The 22,109-nt window shown below is 49.1% G+C and overlaps 1 protein-coding gene and 1 long non-coding RNA gene across 2 annotated transcripts in view; both read right to left on the bottom strand.

The window, feature by feature from the left end:
* Nucleotides 1–873: 873 nt before the first annotated feature.
* The window catches only part of LOC115181706 (threonylcarbamoyladenosine tRNA methylthiotransferase), a 255,799-nt gene continuing 234,563 nt past the window's right edge, over nt 874–22,109 (bottom strand). Inside the window, exons 4-5 of the mRNA XM_029743533.1 lie at nt 19,729–19,909; nt 874–984 (exon numbers count right to left, since the gene is read on the bottom strand). Of these exons, the coding sequence (XP_029599393.1) occupies nt 889–984; nt 19,729–19,909 (277 nt within the window). The 3' untranslated portion in view covers nt 874–888. The remainder of the gene's footprint in view (nt 985–19,728; nt 19,910–22,109) is intronic.
* Nucleotides 10,536–11,043, bottom strand: LOC115181708 (uncharacterized). Its single transcript, XR_003873495.1, has 2 exons — nt 10,844–11,043; nt 10,536–10,732 (listed from the first exon to the last, which is right to left on the bottom strand). It is a non-coding gene; the product is annotated as an uncharacterized LOC115181708 (long non-coding RNA).

Consider the following 22,109-nt stretch of genomic DNA (forward strand, 5'->3'; position numbering starts at 1 on the left):
GGAATTCATTCTAAAACTGAACTCAAAAAGGCACTAATAAGTAATTTTTTGTTTCATTTGCATTTAATTCTAAGCCTATATGTTCAATGTATAGACAATAATGATTTAATACAACTAAATGTTGTTTAAATGCTGAGCTCTTTATGTCCCTACCAGCCTATTGCGTCACACTCTCAAATGCTTCCCAATGTATTTTCTTTGTAGGCTCCATGAGCAGGACTCCGCTCACATCCTCTGTATGGGACCAAATGATTCACTCTGCACACCATATACTGGAAACTAGGACACCATGGGGGATGGACACCATGGGGATGGACACCATGGGAATGGACACCATGGGGATGGACACCATATAAATGGACACCATGGGGATGGACACCATGGGGATGGACACCATGGAGATGGACACCATGGGGATGGACACCATGGAGATGGACACCATGGAGATGGACACCATGGGGATGGACACCATAGGGATGGACACCATGGGGATGGACACCATGGGGATGGACACCATGGGGATGGACACCATATAAACGGACACCACGGGAATGGACATCATGGGGATGGACACCATGGGGATGGACACCATGGGGATGGACACCATGGGGATGGACACCATATAAATGGACACCATGGGAATGGACACCATGGGGATGGACACCATATAAATGGACACCATGGGAATGGACACCATGGGGATGGACACCATATAAATGGACACCATGGGAATGGACACCATAGGGATGGACACCATATAAATGGACACCATGGGAATGGACACCATCAAACAACCAGAACATTCCCCTCTCAGGCTTTGAGGAAGGAGAAAGGCGAGAGTTGGCATATAACCATGAACATATGAAAAACTCACGCCTGCACAATCACTCAAAAAGGTGAATAAAATGAATGACGTCTTACCTTGTGGTGGTAGGGGTTATAGGAGTGGAACAGGGCCGACAGCTCTTTGGTTCGGTGTTTTTTCTGTGGAGAGAAGTAAAGATAAAGGACATTTATATTTAAAAAAGTATAATGTTATTTTCAGACAGAAAGAGAAGTCACAGTAGTAGACCTAAATGGATTAGAAATATGACATATTATTAGCCCACAAGATTAAGAGACAAATCTACCCCATTTATTCCCATATTAACTGCATAATAACGCCATATGTCCTTGAATCAAAAAAGTACAACGTCAAATTTAAAAAGACAGACTGTGCAGCATGGTTCGCTGGCTTTTGGAATACAGTTGATTAATGCAAACAGCTATTCTAATAGATAAAAAATAAAACATTGGGCTATTATTTGCCTACAAGATAAGTCTCAATCTACCCATTTTCATTGTCGCCCCAAAGCCTCGCATAAATCCTGATACATCCTTAATTTGTAATGAAATGCAGACGCAGAGATATGAGTTAAAACAGGACTTAATGGCATCAGCATGACTTCTAGAGAAGAGAAGAGAGTAAAGTAGTCGAGGTTTGGTAATGAGGGGGGACTGATTAGTCCTTCTGTTTCTCAACCCAGGGAAACAGCAACAGCATTATGGGACAACTTCCCTACCCTCAGGCAACATCATCTGCTGCATATATAATGCCTTAACGTGGACCTTTACCATGAGAGATGGAGAGAGATTAGAATCTGGCTGAAAATGTTCCAATCAGTTATAGAACCAATTGCTCTATATGTCAGTGAAGTATGGGGTCCGTGCTCTAATAATGAATTTACCGAACGGGACAAACATCCAATTGAAATACTGCATGCAGAGTTTTGCAAGACTGTATTGGAAGTGCAAAGAAAAACTCAAAATAACGCATGTAGAGCAGAATTGGGCCAATACCCCCTCCTCATTCGAATTGAAAAAAGGGCCATCAAATTATACAACCATCTAAAAACAAGCGATTCCAAAACATTCCATCACACAGCTCTACAATGTCAAGAGATGAAACAAGAGAAGAGTCCCCTCAGCCAGCTGGTTCTGAGGCTCAGTTCACTAACCCAAACCAACCCCATAGAGCCTCAGGACGGCACTCAGCCAGCTGGTTCTGAGACTCAGTTCACTAACCCAAACCAACCCCATAGAGACTCAGGACAGCATTCAGCCAGCTGGTTCTGAGGCTCAGTTCACTAACCCAAACCAACCCCATAGAGACTCAGGACAGCATTCAGCCAGCTGGTTCTGAGGCTCAGTTCACTAACCCAAACCAACCCCATAGAGCCTCAGGACGGCACTCAGCCAGCTGGTTCTGAGGCTCAGTTCACTAACCCAAACCAACCCCATAGAGCCTCAGGAAAGCATTCAGCCAGCTGGTTCTGAGGCTCAGTTCACTAACCCAAACCAACCCCATAGAGCCTCAGGACGGCACTCAGCCAGCTGGTTCTGAGGCTCAGTTCACTAACCCAAACCAACCCCATAGAGCCTCAGGACGGCACTCAGCCAGCTGGTTCTGAGGCTCAGTTCACTAACCCAAACCAACCCCATAGAGCCTCAGGACGGCACTCAGCCAGCTGGTACTGAGGCTCAGTTCACTAACCCAAACCAACCCCATAGAGCCTCAGGACGGCACTCAGCCAGCTGGTTCTGAGGCTCAGTTCACTAACCCAAACCAACCCCATAGAGCCTCAGGACGGCACTCAGCCAGCTGGTTCTGAGGCTCAGTTCACTAACCCAAAACAACCCCATAGAGCCTCAGGACGGCACTCAGCCAGCTGGTTCTGAGGCTCAGTTCACTAACCCAAACCAACCCCATAGAGCCTCAGGACAGCACTCAGCCAGCTGGTTCTGAGGCTCAGTTCACTAACCCAAACCAACCCCATAGAGCCTCAGGACAGCACTCAGAACATCTGGCCCAACCAAACCATCACAAAGCAAAAATAAAAATATATCACCTTTTGGAAAGACACCACAAAAAATCTAAGTAAACTTTAATGCTATTTGTCTCTAAACAGACAGTACATAGTGGCAGACTATCTGACCACTGTGACTGATAGAAAACTGAGGAAAACACTGACTAGGTACAGACTCAGTGAGCACAGTCTGGCTATAGAGACCGGTCGACACAGACAAACCAGAGAGGACAGTCTGGCTATAGAGACCGGTCGTCACAGACAAACCAGAGAGGACAGTCTGGCTATAGAGACCGGTCATCACAGACAAACCAGAGAGGACAGTCTGGCTATAGAGACCGGTCGTCACAGACAAACCAGAGAGGACAGTCTGGCTATAGAGACAGGTCGTCACAGACAAACCAGAGAGGACAGTCTGGCTATAGAGACCGGTCGTCACAGACAAACCAGAGAGGACAGTCTGGCTATAGAGACCGGTCGTCACAGACAAACCAGAGAGGACAGTCTGGCTATAGAGACCGGTCGTCACAGACAAACCAGAGAGGACAGTCTGGCTATAGAGACCGGTCGTCACAGACAAACCAGAGAGGACAGTCTGGCTATAGAGACCGGTCGTCACAGACAAACCAGAGAGGACAGTCTGGCTATAGAGACCGGTCGACACAGACAAACCAGAGAGGACAGTCTGGCTATAGAGACCGGTCGTCACAGACAAACCAGAGAGGACAGTCTGGCTATAGAGACCGGTCGTCACAGACAAACCAGAGAGGACAGTCTGGCTATAGAGACCGGTCGTCACAGACAAACCAGAGAGGACAGTCTGGCTATAGAGACCGGTCGTCACAGACAAACCAGAGAGGACAGTCTGGCTATAGAGACCGGTCGTCACAGACAAACCAGAGAGGACAGTCTGGCTATAGAGACCGGTCGTCACAGACAAACAGAGAGGACAGTCTGGCTATAGAGACCGGTCGTCACAGACAAACCAGAGAGGACAGTCTGGCTATAGAGACCGGTCGTCACAGACAAACCAGAGAGGACAGTCTGGCTATAGAGACCGGTCGTCACAGACAAACCAGAGAGGACAGTCTGGCTATAGAGACCGGTCGTCACAGACAAACCAGAGAGGACAGTCTGGCTATAGAGACCGGTCGTCACAGACAAACCAGAGAGGACAGTCTGGCTATAGAGACCGGTCGTCACAGACAAACCAGAGAGGACAGTCTGGCTATAGAGACAGGTCGTCACAGACAAACCAGAGAGGACAGTCTGGCTATAGAGACCGGTCGTCACAGACAAACCAGAGAGGACAGTCTGGCTATAGAGACCGGTCGTCACAGACAAACCAGAGAGGACAGTCTGGCTATAGAGACCGGTCGTCACAGACAAACCAGAGAGGACAGTCTGGCTATAGAGACCGGTCGTCACAGACAAACCAGAGAGGACAGTCTGGCTATAGAGACCGGTCGTCACAGACAAACCAGAGAGGACAGTCTGGCTATAGAGACCGGTCGTCACAGACAAACCAGAGAGGACAGTCTGGCTATAGAGACCGGTCGTCACAGACAAACCAGAGAGGACAGTCTGGCTATAGAGACCGGTCGTCACAGACAAACCAGAGAGGACAGTCTGGCTATAGAGACCGGTCGTCACAGACAAACCAGAGAGGACAGTCTGGCTATAGAGACCGGTCGTCACAGACAAACCAGAGAGGACAGTCTGGCTATAGAGACCGGTCGTCACAGACAAACCAGAGAGGACAGTCTGGCTATAGAGACCGGTCGTCACAGACAAACCAGAGAGGACAGTCTGGCTATAGAGACCGGTCGTCACAGACAAACCAGAGAGGACAGTCTGGCTATAGAGACCGGTCGTCACAGACAAACCAGAGAGGACAGTCTGGCTATAGAGACCGGTCGTCACAGACAAACCAGAGAGGACAGTCTGGCTATAGAGACCGGTCGTCACAGACAAACCAGAGAGGACAGTCTGGCTATAGAGACCGGTCGTCACAGACAAACCAGAGAGGACAGTCTGGCTATAGAGACCGGTCGTCACAGACAAACCAGAGAGGACAGTCTGGCTATAGAGACCGGTCGTCACAGACAAACCAGAGAGGACAGTCTGGCTATAGAGGACCGGTCGTCACAGACAAACCAGAGAGGACAGTCTGGCTATAGAGACCGGTCGTCACAGACAAACCAGAGAGGACAGTCTGGCTATAGAGACCGGTCGTCACAGACAAACCAGAGAGGACAGTCTGGCTATAGAGGACCGGTCGTCACAGACAAACCAGAGAGGACAGTCTGGCTATAGAGACCGGTCGTCACAGACAAACCAGAGAGGACAGTCTGGCTATAGAGACCGGTCGTCACAGACAAACCAGAGAGGACAGTCTGGCTATAGAGACCGGTCGTCACAGACAAACCAGAGAGGACAGTCTGGCTATAGAGACCGGTCGTCACAGACAAACCAGAGAGGACAGGCTGTGCTCACTCTGCTCCAGGGGAGAGGTAGAGACAGAGCTGCATTTCCTGTTACACTGTGACAAATACTCAGACCTAAGAGAATGTTTGTTTCAAAAAATGATCATTCAGTACAAAGAATTTGAAACTACAAAAGATTAAGAAAAAGCCTAAATGTACCAAATGTGCATCCTCCTGCCACAACCTGAGGGACAGCCAGTGAAAAGTGCAATTCAATGTAAAGAATATTTCCCATTAAGTTTTAGTTTAGTCTTTCATACCAGGTCATGTGTCTTCTCAGTCATGTTGACACTGGGCTACTACCATCGCTTTAATGTATTATTACTCTCATTAATATTGTTGTTGCAGTTGTTGTTAATGGTAATCACATGTCCACTACTACTATTATTACTGCTGTTGGTCCCACCATTTATTTATACATGTATACTTTGACAATGTAAGTCATTTTACATGCCATGTTAATAAAGTCTATTGAACTGAATTAAGAGAGAGATGGAGAGAGAGAGAGATGGAGAGAGAGAGAGATGGAGAGAGAGAGAGATGGAGAGACAGAGAGAGATGGAGAGACAGAGAGAGATGGAGAGACAGAGAGAGAGATGGAGAGAGAGAGAGAGAGATGGAGAGAGAGAGAGATGGAGAGACAGAGAGAGATGGAGAGAGAGAGAGAGAGAGAGAGAGAGATGGAGAGAGAGAGAGATGGAGAGACAGAGAGAGATGGAGAGACAGAGAGAGATGGAGAGACAGAGAGAGAGATGGAGAGACAGAGAGAGAGATGGAGAGAGAGAGAGATGGAGAGACAGAGAGAGAGATGGAGAGAGAGAGAGAGATGGAGAGAGAGCGAGAGAGAGATGGAGAGAGAGAGAGATGGAGAGACAGAGAGAGATGGAGAGAGAGAGAGAGATGGAGAGAGAGACAGATGGAGATGGAGAGAGAGAGAGAGAGAGATGGAGATGGCGAGAGAGATGGAGAGAGAGAGAGATGGAGATGGAGAGAGATGGAGAGAGAGAGATGGAGAGAGAGAGATGGAGATGGAGAGAGAGAGAGATGGAGAGAGATGGAGATGGAGAGACAGAGAGAGATGGAGATGGTGAGAGAGATGGAGAGAGAGAGAGAGATGGAGAGACAGAGAGAGAGATGGAGATGGAGAGATAGTTTCAGACCAAGATAACAATGAAAACATCTTAATTCACAGAAAAACTCCTCAAACGTCTACTTGTAAAACCAGAAGAAATCCAATAGGGCCACATCTACAGAAGGTCTCAGACAGACAGATGGTTCTCACCCTACCCTACCCGAGAATACTATTCCTCAACACCACCAATGAGATCCCTGCAGTATTCACTCCATAACCCCCACAAACACACACACACACAGACACAGGCACACACACACACACACACAATTGTGTAGATCCTATTCCAATGGTGAAGTATGCCTTCTGGCCCTTCTGATTTGGGAGAGAGGGAGACGAGAGTCGGAGGAGGAGGAGGAGAGGAGAGAGGTTGGAGGAAGGTTGCCAGGCTCGGGTAGAGGAAGATAACCAGCTACCTTAAGAGAATCTCTTTACTTTCCACCCTGAAATCACATCTTCATTCTGGGTTGAATAGGAGCAGGAATTTGATCAAACACCATGAACCCAAAGCTGACCTTGGGAGACAGAGTGCATCCCAAATGGCATCCCATTTCCCTATATAGTGCACTACCCCTTATGGACCCTGGTCTAAAGTCACGCACTAGAAAGGGAATAGGGTGGCATTTTGGACCCAGACTCACTATTTCAGCCTATTAGGAGCTGAGGCCTGGGCTGAGATTGCTGCCGCTCCTGTTACAGCCCAAAGCAGTCAGTCGCTCTCCTCTCCCGGAACCTTCCGGAGTCAGGGACGGCAGAAAATAATCTTGATAAGCCAAATAATAAACCACTTATCTTTATTTGAAACTAGGGGGGAGGACATGGAGGGACGTAGGAGAGGACATGGAGGGGAGGACATGGAGGGACGTAGGGGAGGACATGGAGGGACGTAGGAGAGGACATGGTGGGACGTAGGGGAGGACATGGAGGGACGTAGGGGAGGACATGGAGGGACGTAGGGGAGAACATGGAGGGACGTAGGAGAGGACATGGAGGGACGTAGGGGAGGACATGGAGGGACGTAGGGGAGGACATGGAGGGACGTAGTGGAGGATATGGAGGGGAGGACATGGAGGGACGTAGGAGAGGACATGGAGGGACGTAGTGGAGGATATGGAGGGGAGGACATGGAGGGACGTAGGAGAGGACATGGAGGGACGTAGGGGAGGACATGGAGGGACGTAGGAGAGGACATGGAGGGACGTAGGAGAGGACATGGAGGGAGGTAGGGGAGGACATGGAGGGACGTAGGGGAGGACATGGAGGGACGTAGGGGAGGATATGGAGGGGAGGACATGGAGGGACGTAGGGGAGAACATGGAGGGACGTAGGGGAGGATATGGAGGGGAGGACATGGAGGGACGTAGGAGAGGACATGGAGGGACGTAGGGGAGGACATGGAGGGACGTAGGGGAGGACATGGAGGGACGTAGGGGAGGATATGGAGGGGAGGACATGGAGGGACGTAGGAGAGGACATGGAGGGACGTAGGAGAGGACATGGAGGGACGTAGGGGAGGACATGGAGGGGAAACGTGGAGGGACACTGGAGGTCCAACAGGGTTTGGATTGGCCACTAATAAGGCCTGGACCCGAGGCAGTGAGGTGTTCATCAGAAAGAAACACGGATGTGAATCTCTCAGCTCAAATGCCTTCAGTAGTTCTACATGAACAGACAAACGGACAGACAGCTGTTCAACGGGAGACATGCTGTCTGTCCATCAAAGAGACTTGGAGAGGGAATAGGGTCCCATAGGGCTCTGGTCAACAGTAGTGCACTACATAGGAAATAGGGTCTCCATAGGGCTCTGGTCAACAGTAGTGCACTACATAGGGAATAGGGTCTCCATAGGGCTCTGGTCAACAGTAGTGCACTACATAGGGAATAGGGTCCCCATAGGGCTCTGGTCAACAGTAGTGCACTACATAGGAAATAGGGTCTCCATAGGGCTCTGGTCAACAGTAGTGCACTACATAGGGAATAGGGTCTCCATAGGGCTCTGGTCAACAGTAGTGCACTACATAGGGAATAGGGTCTCCATAGGGCTCTGGTCAACAGTAGTGCACTACATAGGGAATAGGGTCCCATAGGGCTCTGGTCAACAGTAGTGCACTACATAGGGAATAGGGTCTCCATAGGGCTCTGGTCAACAGTAGTGCACTACATAGGGATTAGGGTCCCTTAGGGCTCTGGTCAACAGTAGTGCACTACATAGGGAATAGGGTCTCCATAGGGCTCTGGTCAACAGTAGTGCACTACATAGGGATTAGGGTCCCTTAGGGCTCTGGTCAACAGTAGTGCACTACATAGGGATTAGGGTCCCCATAGGGCTCTGGTCAAAAGTAGTGTACTACATAGGGATTAGGGTCTCCATAGGGCTCTGGTCAAAAGTAGTGCACTACATAGGGAATAGGGTCCCTTAGGGCTCTGGTCAACAGTAGTGCAGTACATAGGGAATAGGGTCCCATTTGGGACACATTCAGAGACGTCCATCCATCTGCTTGAACCAGTCAGATCTCAGACTTTAACAAATACGACACACATTTCTACTCCCTTGATACCGAAGGACAGCAACATATCAACACACTACATCTAAATCAATCAAACATATTGACGTCCCACAAAAAGCTGCTGTGCAATGAGTCACCAGAACATGTCAAAAAAACGTCCTCACCACCTTCAAATTAGGTCACTGATGTCTTACTGAGAAGACACCTGAACTGAGGACACCTGGGCATTTAGCTCCTAATAACATGCAAATCAATGCAAATCAACGCAGCCAAAACAGGTTGACGTCCCGATTGGCCTGCGTCTGTCTGCTCAGACTAGAGAGGAGAACGGCATCGACGAAACGTTCATTTAGAAACGTGCTGTGTGTTAACGTGTTGAGTGTTAACAGCTCTGACAGCCTGACTCGGCCCTGGAGCTCTGACAGCCTGACTCGGCCCTGGAGCTCTGACAGCCTGACTCGGCCCTGGAGCTCTGACAGCCTGACTCGGCCCTGGAGCTCTGACAGCCTGACTCGGCCCTGGAGCTCTGACAGCCTGACTCGGCCCTGGAGCTCTGACCGCCTGACTCGGCCCTGGAGCTCTGACAGCCTGACTCGGCCCTGGAGCTCTGACAGCCTGACTCGGGCCCTGGAGCTCTGACAGCCTGACTCGGCCCTGGAGCTCTGACAGCCTGACTCGGCCCTGGAGCTCTGACAGCCTGACTCGGCCCTGGAGCTCTGACAGCCTGACTCGGGCCCTGGAGCTCTGACCGCCTGACTCGGCCCTGGAGCTCTGACAGCCTGACTCGGCCCTGGAGCTCTGACAGCCTGACTCGGGCCCTGGAGCTCTGACAGCCTGACTCGGCCCTGGAGCTCTGAGCACCTTGGCTCTATAAGACAGCAGTTGAAGGGGAATGTGTATATTGAAAGGCTGCGTATAACAATTGACAGGGTTTTACGAGGTGAAGGTAAGTGCTTTCCAGGTACATACTGTGAAATGTGGGCTATGGCGTTTCCTGAGGTAACAATGAGGTAGGAATGTGGAAGGATCTCCAATCAGTTCTGAGAGGTATGGACAGAGGAATGCTGTACTTCAAGACGTAGCCTTGTCCTTAGAAACATCCACATTGTGTCCTACCACTGCAGTCAGCCACAGCTTGCTCTTTGTACTTCAAGACGTAGCCTTGTCCTTAGAAACATCCACATTCTGTCCTACCACTGCTGTCAGCCACAGCTTGCTCTTTGTGTTCATGGGGGAAAGTAAAGTTAGATACTATTCTGTGTACGCTGAATGCTTTGCTTATAAGTTACCTGGCTTTGTGTTGATGGGGGGGAAATGAAGTATACAATATTTTATTGTGTTTATTCTATTCTGTGGGCCACATGTTCATAAGTAACTTCACTACGAGCACATTCAACAATATGTGAACAATATAAGTGGATAAATAGCCAGTACTTAACCACTTCACTGAGTCTACAGGAACTACAGGAACACGGCTTCATAGCAGCTGTATTATGTTCATGGTTCATCAGTTTAAGTTGATTTACCAATACATCGTTTAAACCCATCCAACATACAGTTTTTAATTCAACAGATCTGGATGGTCTGTAGACTGGCTCTCTCTTCTTTAGTCTGTTCTGTTTATTCAACAGATCTGGATGGTCTGTAGACTGGCTCTCTCTTCTTTAGTCTGTTCTGTTTATTCAACAGATCTGGATGGTCTGTAGACTGGCTCTCTCTCTTCTTTAGTCTGTTCTGTTTATTCAACAGATCTGGATGGTCCTGTAGACTGGCTCTCTCTCTTCTTTAGTCTGTTCTGTTTATTAAACAGATCTGGATGGTCCTGATTGACCAATCAGGGGCTTGATGATTAGTAACCCTGAACGAGCTGACCTGATTGACCAATCAGGGGCTTGATGATTAGTAACCCTGAACTAGCTGACCTGATTGACCAATCAGGGGCTTGATGATTAGTAACCCTGAACGAGCTGACCTGATTGACCAATCAGGGGCTTGATGATTAGTAACCCTGAACGAGCTGACCTGATTGACCAATCAGGGGCTTGATGATTAGTAACCCTGAACTAGCTGACCTGATCGACCAATCAGGGGCTTGATGATTAGTAGAACAGTTGAATCAGGTGTGTCAGCTGTGGAATAGACTGCATGGAACGGCTGGGGTTCTCCGAGGAGAAGGTGGAAAACTAGCTGGTCTATAAACTAATCATGTTTGATGAACTTTGATCCACAAAAACAACACGAGTAGTTCTCAGTGGTGAGGAAGACGCAGCAAGCTGATTCTCATATTTTACAAACGGTGTATTGCCAGTACAGTTCAACACAAAGGTATTATTGACCAGGGGAAGAACAGGCAGAACTGTGTTGTTGCTATGCCTTGTAAGAAACTGAATAGGTGTGTCTGGAGAGAGAGAGAGAGAGAGAGAGAGAGAGAGAGAGAGAGAGAGAGGGAGAGAGAGTAAAATAGAGAGTGAGAGAGAGAGGGAGAGAGAGTAAAATAGAGAGTTAGAGAGAGGGATGAAGAGAGAGAGAGAAAGAGAGAGAGAGAGAGAGGGAGAGAAATAAAGAGCGCACATTCCTCTTTGTAGCGGTCCTGTCTGAAGTCTCCTATGGCTGACTGGCACACCTGGTGCCGTAGTCTGTAGTCTGTCTCTCCTCCCCACAGCAGCATCAGTCAGCTCAGCCAGGCAGCAGTGTCTACTCTACCGCAGGGCCACACATAAATACCATCCTCCAGATGGCCAGAGAAAACAGTCTTACCCATCCCAGCCCCATCTCTACCCAGCCCCATCTCTACCCAGCCCCATCTCTACCCAGCCCCATCTCTACCCAGCCCCATCCCTACCCAGCCCATCCCTACCCAGCCCCATCTCTACCCAGCCCCATCTCTACCCAGCCCCATCTCTACCCAGCCCAGCCCCATCTCTACCCAGCCCCATCCCTACCCAGCCCCATCTCTACCCAGCCCCATCCCTACCCAGCCCCATCCCTACCCAGCCCCATCTCTACCCAGCCCCATCCCTACCCAGCCCCATCTCTACCCAGCCCCATCTCTACCCAGCCCCATCTCTACCCAGCCCAGCCCCATCTCTACCCAGCCCCATCTCTACCCAGCCCCATCCCTACCCAGCCCCATCTCTACCCAGCCCCATCTCTACCCAGCCCAGCCCCATCCCTACCCAGCCCAGCCCCATCTCTACCCAGCCCCATCCCTACCCAGCCCAGCCCCATCTCTACCCAGCCCCATCTCTACCCAGCCCCATCTCTACCCAGCCCCATCTCTACCCAGCCCCATCTCTACCCAGCCCCATCCTCTACCCAGCCCCATCCCTACCCAGCCCCATCTCTACCCAGCCCCATCCCTACCCAGCCCCATCCCTACCCAGTCCCATCCCTACCCAGCCCCATCTCTACCCAGCCCCATCTCTACCCAGCCCAGCCCCATCCCTACCCAGCCCAGCCCCATCTCTACCCAGCCCCATCTCTACCCAGCCCCATCTCTACCCAGCCCCATCTCTACCCAGCCCCATCCCTACCCAGCCCCATCTCTACCCAGCCCCATCCCTACCCAGCCCCATCTCTACCCAGCCCCATCTCTACCCAGCCCCATCCCTACCCAGCCCCATCTCTACCCAGCCCCATCTCTACCCAGCCCCATCCCTACCCAGCTCCATCTCTACCCAGCCCCATCTCTACCCAGCCCCATCCCTACCCAGCCCCATCCCTACCCAGCCCAGCCCCATCTCTACCCAGCCCCATCCCTACCCAGCCCCATCCCTACCCAGCCCCATCTCTACCCAGCCCCATCCCTACCCAGCCCAGCCCCATCCCTACCCAGCCCCATCTCTACCCAGCCCCATCTCTACCCAGCCCCATCCCTACCCAGCCCCATCCCTACCCAGCCCCATCTCTACCCAGCCCCATCTCTACCCAGCCCCATCCCTACCCAGCCCCATCCCTACCCAGCCCCATCCCTACCCAGCCCCATCTCTACCCAGCCCCATCTCTACCCAGCTCCATCTCTACCCAGCCCCATCCCTACCCAGCCCAGCCCCATCTCTACCCAGTCCCATCTCTACCCAGCCCCATCTCTACCCAGCCCCATCTCTACCCAGCCCCATCTCTACCCAGCCCCATCTCTACCCAGTCCCATCTCTACCCAGCCCCATCCCTACCCAGCTCCATCTCTACCCAGCCCCATCTCTACCCAGCCCCATCCCTACCCAGCCCAGCCCCATCTCTACCCAGTCCCATCTCTACCCAGCCCCATCTCTACCCAGCCCCATCTCTACCCAGCCCAGCCCCATCTCTACCCAGCCCCATCTCTACCCAGCCCAGCCCCATCTCTACCCAGCCCAGCCCCATCTCTACCCAGCCCCATCCCTACCCAGCTCCATCTCTACCCAGCTCCATCTCTACCCAGCCCCATCTCTACCCAGCCCCATCCCTACCCAGCCCCATCCCTACCCAGCCCCATCCCTACCCAGCCCCATCCCTACCCAGCCCAGCCCCATCTCTACCCAGCCCCATCCCTACCCAGCCCCATCCCTACCCAGCCCCATCTCTACCCAGCCCCATCTCTACCCAGCTCCATCTCTACCCAGCTCCATCTCTACCCAGCCCAGACTGGCTCCATCCGTTTGCCAAAGCTTATATTGGCGAACGGATGGAGAGGGAGGGAAGAGGGATGGAGGGATGGGCTGCTTTGGTTAGCGCTTCACCTCCTGTCCAGCCGGACACCGCTGGGCGCTGAGGCCCCATGCCTTCACACAGTGATGAATGGTTAGGAGCATCTAATGGATGGCCTCCTCCACCGCTGCCTCTTCAGGAAGAGCTGAGGAGGTCTTGCAGGCAGGCCAGGCATGCGGGAGGAGCAGGGAAGTCATTTTAATGACCCCGACGTGACTAAGGTTTAGTGTAGTGTCGGGGGGGCGGCCATGTTGTTTCAACCACGGGAAATGAACCAGGCTTTAAGCAGTGAAACGACTCACCCACCAGTAAAGGTGGTAAGTTGCAGCCCAGCCGGTGTCTGTTTATTGATAATAATAACTACAACCCCAGTGGTGTGGAAATTGAGGTCGTAGTCTCAGGAGTTTTAGAGCACCTGAATGCACATCATCTCCAGGAAGACATGATCTAGTCCTGGTTAAACCACGGATGATCTAGTCCTGGTTAAAACACAGATGATCTAGTCCTGGTTAAACCACAGATGATCTAGTCCTGGTTAAACCACAGATGATCTAGTCCTGGTTAAACCACAGATGATCTAGTCCTGGTTAAACCACAGATGATCTAGTCCTGGTTAAACCACAGATTATCTAGTCCTGGTTAAACCACAGATTAACTAGTCCTGGTTAAACCACATATGATCTAGTCCTGGTTAAACCACATATGATCTAGTCCTGGTTAAACCACGGATGATCTAGTCCTGGTTAAACCACGGATGATCTAGTCCTGGTTAAACCACAGATGATCTAGTCCTGGTTAAACCACAGATGATCTAGTCCTGGTTAAACCACAGATGATCTAGTCCTGGTTAAACCACGGATGGTCTAGTCCTGGTTAAACCACATATGATCTAGTCCTGGTTAAACCACAGATTATCTAGTCCTGGTTAAACCACAGATTAACTAGTCCTGGTTAAACCACATATGATCTAGTCCTGGTTAAACCACATATGATCTAGTCCTGGTTAAACCACGGATGATCTAGTCCTGGTTAAACCACGGATGATCTAGTCCTGGTTAAACCACAGATGATCTAGTCCTGGTTAAACCACAGATGATCTAGTCCTGGTTAAACCACAGATGATCTAGTCCTGGTTAAACCACAGATGATCTAGTCCTGGTTAACCCACATATGATCTAGTCCTGGTTAAACCACAGATGATCTAGTCCTGGTTAAACCACAGATGATCTAGTCCTGGTTAAACCACAGATGATCTAGTCCTGGTTAAACTACGGATGATCTAGTCCTGGTTAAACTACGGATGATCTAGTCCTGGTTAAACCACGGATGAGCTAGTCCTGGTTAAACCACAGATGACCTAGTCCTGGTTAAACCACAGATGATCTAGTCCTGGTTAAACCACAGATGATTTAGTCCTGGTTAAACCACAGATGATCTAGTCCTGGTTAAACCACGGATGAGCTAGTCCTGGTTAAACCACAGATGAGCTAGTCCTGGTTAAACCACAGATGATCTAGTCCTGGTTAAACCACAGATGATCTAGTCCTGGTTAAAGTCCTGTTTAAACCTTGTGGTCTTCAGTAATGGTTTGGTACACTTCACTGGAGTGTATTTAGTATAGAAAGAATCCATAGAACTGGCCGCCCCATTCAAATTGACAGGATTAGAGGTTCCAAGGCCATTCTAATTGACAGAATTAGAGGTTCCAAGCCCATTCTAATTGACAGGATTAGAGGTTCCAAGCCCGTTCAAATTGACAGGATTAGAGGTTCCAAGCCCATTCAAATTGACAGGATTAGAGGTTCCAAACCCATTCAAATTGACAGGATTAGAGTTTCAAGCCCATTCAAATTGACAGGATTAGAGGTTCCAAACCGATTCAAATCGACAGGATTAGAGTTTCCAAGGCCATTCAATGGATTCTATTTCTACGGTATTGATCCTGCCACAGTTTCAAACAATGATAGCAAATGTTGAAAATTATTGTTATTGGTCACTCTGACAGAGCTCCAGAGTTCCTGTTCATTAATATTGAACATGATGTAATTGAATGCTGTAATTGAAGACAGGTAAAAATATGAGAAACGTCTCGTTAAAATGAACTGACTGACTAGTACTACAACTGAATTACTCATACTGGTAAAATTCAGTCTGAGGGAAACCAATGGCTCAGTTCACAAACACATCTGTATTAATTACCATTAATGCTGAGAGAGAGATCTCTCTCTCTCTCACACACACACACACACACACACACACACACACACACACACACACACACAGACAGAGGGAGATATTAAGAGAGAGGAGAATTCCAGTCTCTCTGAATGTGCTAATCCAGTGTGGTATGAAACACTCCAGGACATAATATTCACAGGACATGTTCTTGACATAATTGGAACAGGATTTTTTTTATGTTCAGATGACGAGAGGGAGAACTTTTAGTCCTGTTTTTTTTCCTTGATAAGAGACACAAAATTCCAAAATATTTCATATTCAGAATCAGAGGTACTGAAAGACGTTTAAATACATCTCCTGCTGGACTATTTATTAGGTCTGACAGCTGGGTGAATCAAGCCCATCGTCATCGGAAACATCCAGGCAATAATACAGCCTTAATACCTCGTGTCGATATAGTAGTTATGATAATATGATGAGGTGGCCGAGTTTAGGCTGGCGTCCTTTCAGACATGTCACTGGCAGTAGTGGGTGGGGGCTGGTTCCATTTCAAGTCAGTCTCTTTCATTTTCCCTCATTGGAATTGCTGTTAATCTCCTGAATTGACTAAACTGAAATGGAATTGATCCCAACGTCTTCTGCCATCTGTAGTCTCATTAGCAGAGCCCCAGCTTGTGGTTCAGCCCGACGCTGAGCCATTATAACAGGCCTTGATGTAGTCCCACATGTGAAATGGGTTGAAACACCTGTACAAACAGAACTGAGCCTGGGCCTGAGGCTCTGACACAAATGGCACCCCATTACCTATATAGTGCACTACCTTTGACCAGGGCCCATAGGGTAGTGCACTACAATAGGGAATTATAGGGCCATTTGGGACATACCACTGGTGTTGAGTGAGACCTGATGTGTAGGCCTTTATCCAGACATGTCTGCCAGTATCCCTGTGTGTGTTTAAGATGAATCAAATTGCAGTCGGACTGCACAGAATCACAAATTATTTTACACCCTGGATAACTACTGACTAAACTGAGTGACTCTGGTCCATGTTAAACTCTACTGCCTCCAAACACTCTGGTCCATGTTAAACTCTACTGCCTCCAAACACTCTGGTCCATGTTAAACTCTACTGCCTCCAAACACTCTGGTCCATGTTAAACTCTACTGCCTCCAAACACTCTGGTCCATGTTAAACTCTACTGCCTCCAAACACTGGTCCATGTTAAACTCTACTGCCTCCAAACACTCTGGTCCATGTTAAACTCTACTGCCTCCAAACACTCTGGTCCACGTTAAACTCTACTGCCTCCAAACACTCTGGTCCATGTTAAACTCTACTGCCTCCAAACACTCTGGTCCATGTTAAACTCTACTGCCTCCAAACACTCTGGTCCATGTTAAACTCTACTGCCTCCAAACACTCTGGTCCATGTTAAACTCTACTGCCTCCAAACACTCTGGTCCATGTTAAACTCTACTGCCTCCAAACACTCTGGTCCATGTTAAACTCTACTGCCTCCAAACACTCTGGTCCATGTTAAACTCTACTGCCTCCAAACACTCTGGTCCATGTTAAACTCTACTGCCTCCAAACACTCTGGTCCATGTTAAACTCTACTGCCTCCAAACACTCTGGTCCATGTTAAACTCTACTGCTTCCAAACACTCTGGTCCACGTTAAACTCTACTGCCTCCAAACACTCTGGTCCATGTTAAACTCTACTGCCTCCAAACACTCTGGTCCACGTTAAAACTCTACCTGCCTCCAAACACTCTGGTCCATGTTAAACTCTACTGCCTCCAAACACTCTGGTCCATGTTAAACTCTACTGCCTCCAAACACTCTGGTCCATGTTAAACTCTACTGCCTCCAAACACTCTGGTCCATGTTAAACTCTACTGCCTCCAAACACTCTGGTCCATGTTAAACTCTACTGCCTCCAAACACTCTGGTCCACGTTAAACTCTACTGCCTCCAAACACTCTGGTCCATGTTAAACTCTACTGCCTCCAAACACTCTGGTCCATGTTAAACTCTACTGCCTCCAAACACTCTGGTCCATGTTAAACTCTACTGCCTCCAAACACTCTGGTCCACGTTAAACTCTACTGCCTCCAAACCTCTGGGTCACGTTAAACTCTACTGCCTCAAAACACTCTGGTCACTGTTAAACTCTACTGCCTCCAAACACTCTGGTCCATGTTAAACTCTACTGCCTCCACACACTCTGGTCCATGTTAAACTCTACTGCCTCCAAACACTCTGGTCCATGTTAAACTCTACTGCCTCCAAACACTCTGGTCCATGTTAAACTCTACTGCCTCCAAACACTCTGGTCCATGTTAAACTCTACTGCCTCCAAACACTCTGGTCCATGTTAAACTCTACTGCCTCCAAACACTCTGGTCCATGTTAAACTCTACTGCCTCCAAACACTCTGGTCCATGTTAACTCTACTGCCTCCAAACACTCTGGTCCATGTTAAACTCTACTGCCTCCAAACACTCTGGTCCATGTTAAACTCTACTGCCTCCAAACACTCTGGTCCATGTTAAACTCTACTGCCTCCAAACACTCTGGTCCACTGTTAAACTCTACTGCCTCCAAACACTCTGGTCCATGTTTAAACTCTACTGCCTCCAAACACTCTGGTCCATGTTAAACTCTACTGCCTCCAAACACTCTGGTCCATGTTAAACTCTACTGCCTCCAAACACTCTGGTCCATGTTAAACTCTACTGCCTCCAAACACTCTGGTCCATGTTAAACTCTACTGCCTCCAAACACTCTGGTCCATGTTAAACTCTACTGCCTCCAAACACTCTGGTCCATGTTAAACTCTACTGCCTCCAAACACTCTGGTCCATGTTAAACTCTACTGCCTCCAAACACTCTGGTCCATGTTAAACTCTACTGCCTCCAAACACTCTGGTCCATGTTAAACTCTACTGCCTCCAAACACTCTGGTCCATGTTAAACTCTACTGCCTCCAAACACTCTGGTCCACGTTAAACTCTACTGCCTCCAAACACTCTGGTCCACGGTTAAACTCTACTGCCTCCAAACACTCTGGTCCACGTTAAACTCTACTGCCTCCAAACACTCTGGTCCATGTTAAACTCTACTGCCTCCAAACACTCTGGTCCACGTTAAACTCTACTGCCTCCAAACACTCTGGTCCATGTTAAACTCTACTGCCTCCAAACACTCTGGTCCACGTTAAACTCTACTGCCTCCAAACACTCTGGTCCACGCTAAACTCTACTGCCTCCAAACACTCTGGTCCATGTTAAACTCTACTGCCTCCAAACACTCTGGTTCACGTTAAACTCTACTGCCTCCAAACACTCTGGTCCACGTTAAACTCTACTGCCTCCAAACACTCTGGTCCACGTTAAACTCTACTGCCTCCAAACACTCTGGTCCATGTTAAACTCTACTGCCTCCAAACACTCTGGTCCATGTTAAACTCTACTGCCTCCAAACACTCTGGTCCACGTTAAACTCTACTGCCTCCAAACACTCTGGTCCATGTTAAACTCTACTGCCTCCAAACACTCTGGTCCACGCTAAACTCTACTGCCTCCAAACACTCTGGTCCATGTTAAACTCTACTGCCTCCAAACACTCTGGTCCACGCTAAACTCTACTGCCTCCAAACACTCTGGTCCATGTTAAACTCTACTGCCTCCAAACACTCTGGTCCATGTTAAACTCTACTGCCTCCAAACACTCTGGTCCACGTTAAACTCTACTGCCTCCAAACACTCTGGTCCATGTTAAACTCTACTGCCTCCAAACACTCTGGTCCATGTTAAACTCTATTCATGTGGTGTGATCATACACATACACACTTAAACATCAACTTAAATCAGGGGTGTAAGTAACTCACCACTTGGGCGGGGACCTGGTCCATCTTGGCGGCGGGGGTGCCAGGCCGGGGGTAGAACTGGTTGATGAACAGGCTGGGGAAGCGATACTCCTTCACCAGGTCACATGTCTCCTGGAAGTCAGCATCCGTCTCCCCTGGGAAACCACAGATGATGTCCGTCGCGATGGTGATACCAGGAACCCTGAGAGAGGGAGGGAGAGAGAAGAGAGAGAAAAGGTTATGTACCTAATCAATATCTGAATGAAAGCACCTAAACACCTCCAATTGGACCAGGATCATTCACATTCATAGCTTTACATATCACAATACGGAATCAGGGGAAGACGAACAAGAAACTAAAAGACATATTAGAAAAACATCTCAAGGAAACGTAAATGTAACTAACTACAGTATGTGTGATGCAAGTGTGTTGAAAATCAACATTGGCCTGTGATGTCTGTCCACTGTTGCTATGCAGATCTTCTCTGTGGGATCATTCCTGCAACAGGACCCTTATTAGCAGCCTCAATGACAATTGATTATTGGCCGGGTCCGTGATTGAATGAGAACCTCTGCAGAGGACTGGGTCATTGATCCTGGCTTGTATAGATTCTGTTATTATTGATCTCTGATTCACAGGTATAAACCAACTTCAAGGCTACCTCATGCTGAACATGGTGGAACCACCACACCAGAACAGAGAGGTGGAATAGTGGAGCAGCAGACAACCGTTCATGTCCAGAGAGAGAGGTGGAATAGTGGAGCAGCAGGCAACCTTTCGTGTCCAGAGAGAGAGGTGGAATAGTGGAGCAGCAGGCAACCTTTCATGTCCAGAGAGAGAGAGGTGGAATAGTGGAGCAGCAGACAACCTTTCGTGTTTCCTGCTGAGACGGATGAGGTTGGGAGACAAGTATCTGAAATGAACCCTCGACTTCTGTGGACAGCCTGAGAAACCAAACTCTGCCGACCAAAAGAACAAATACCAACAGTCTCAGAATAAGAGCTTTAAGATCATAATAAATTAGGTAATATGGACAGGAAGGACCTGATCCTAGATCAGCACTCCTACACCGAAACGCTGGATACACTCGGCCCCTGATTCTAACTCTGGATACGGCCCCTGATCCTAACTCTGGATACACTCGGCCCCTGATCCTAACTCTGGATACACACGGCCCCTGATCCTAACTCTGGATACACACGGCCCCTGATCCTAACTCTGGATACACACGGCCCCTGATCCTAACTCTGGATACACACGGCCCCTGATCCTAACTCTGGATACACACGGCCCCTGATCCTAACTCTGGATACACACGGCCCCTGATCCTAACTCTGGATACACACGGCCCCTGATCCTAACTCTGGATACGGCCCCTGATCCTAACTCTGGATACGGCCCCTGATCCTAACTCTAGATACACACGGCCCCTGATCCTAACTCTAGATACACACGGCCCCTGATCCTAACTCTAGACACGGCCCCTGATCCTAACTCTAGACACGGCCCCTGATCCTAACTCTGGATACACACGGCCCCTGATCCTAACTCTAGACACGGCCCCTGATCCTAACTGTCCTGGTCGTATTCCTCTACCTGCTGCTGTGGGTTGGAGTCTCCTGCAGCATCATTACCATCTCCTCCAGACATCAAATGTGGATCAATGTGTCTTATTGACAGACGTCCATTTCTAATCACATGAGGTGGATCGTTGTGTTTCCAAGGAGATAAACCCCCCCCCCCTGGCCTACTGACGTCTGCTCGACCCAGAGTCCTTCACATTCAAGAGGTTCAGCAGCACTCTGGGGAATCCTTGACCTTTCCCATCAACCCAAGTGGAGGAATACAAACACTGTCTTACTGTTCATTCCTGATCCCAGGCCTTGTTCCCCGGTCATATACAGAGCCTTACTGTATATTCCTGTTCCCAGGCCTTGTTCCCCGGTCATATACAGAGTCTTACTGTACATTCCTGTTCCCAGGCCTTGTTCCCCGGTCATATACAGAGTCTTACTGTATATTCCTGTTCCCAGGCCTTGTTCCCCGGTCATATACAGAGCCTTACTGTATATTCCTGTTCCCAGGCCTCGTTCCCCGGTCATATACAGAGTCTTACTGTATATTCCTGTTCCCAGGCCTCGTTCCCCGGTCATATACAGAGCCTGTGTTCCAGTAGCCATACTATCATACCACTTGAACACGTGTTCAATACATTGCTTCATTCAATAGTATTATGTCAGTGTGGAACATAAGGGCCATAGACAGTCTTAAGTCTACCCAAGCTTGTGTTCAGCTTGAACCTGTGGGTTTATATTGTAGTCAGATGGGTTTGTATTGTAGTCAGATGGGTTTGTATTGTAGTCAGATAGGTTGATTGTCTGTGGGTTTGTATTGTAGTCAG

Source organism: Salmo trutta, unplaced genomic scaffold (genome assembly GCF_901001165.1).
Source record: "Salmo trutta unplaced genomic scaffold, fSalTru1.1, whole genome shotgun sequence".
Taxonomy (NCBI): Eukaryota; Metazoa; Chordata; class Actinopteri; order Salmoniformes; family Salmonidae; genus Salmo; species Salmo trutta.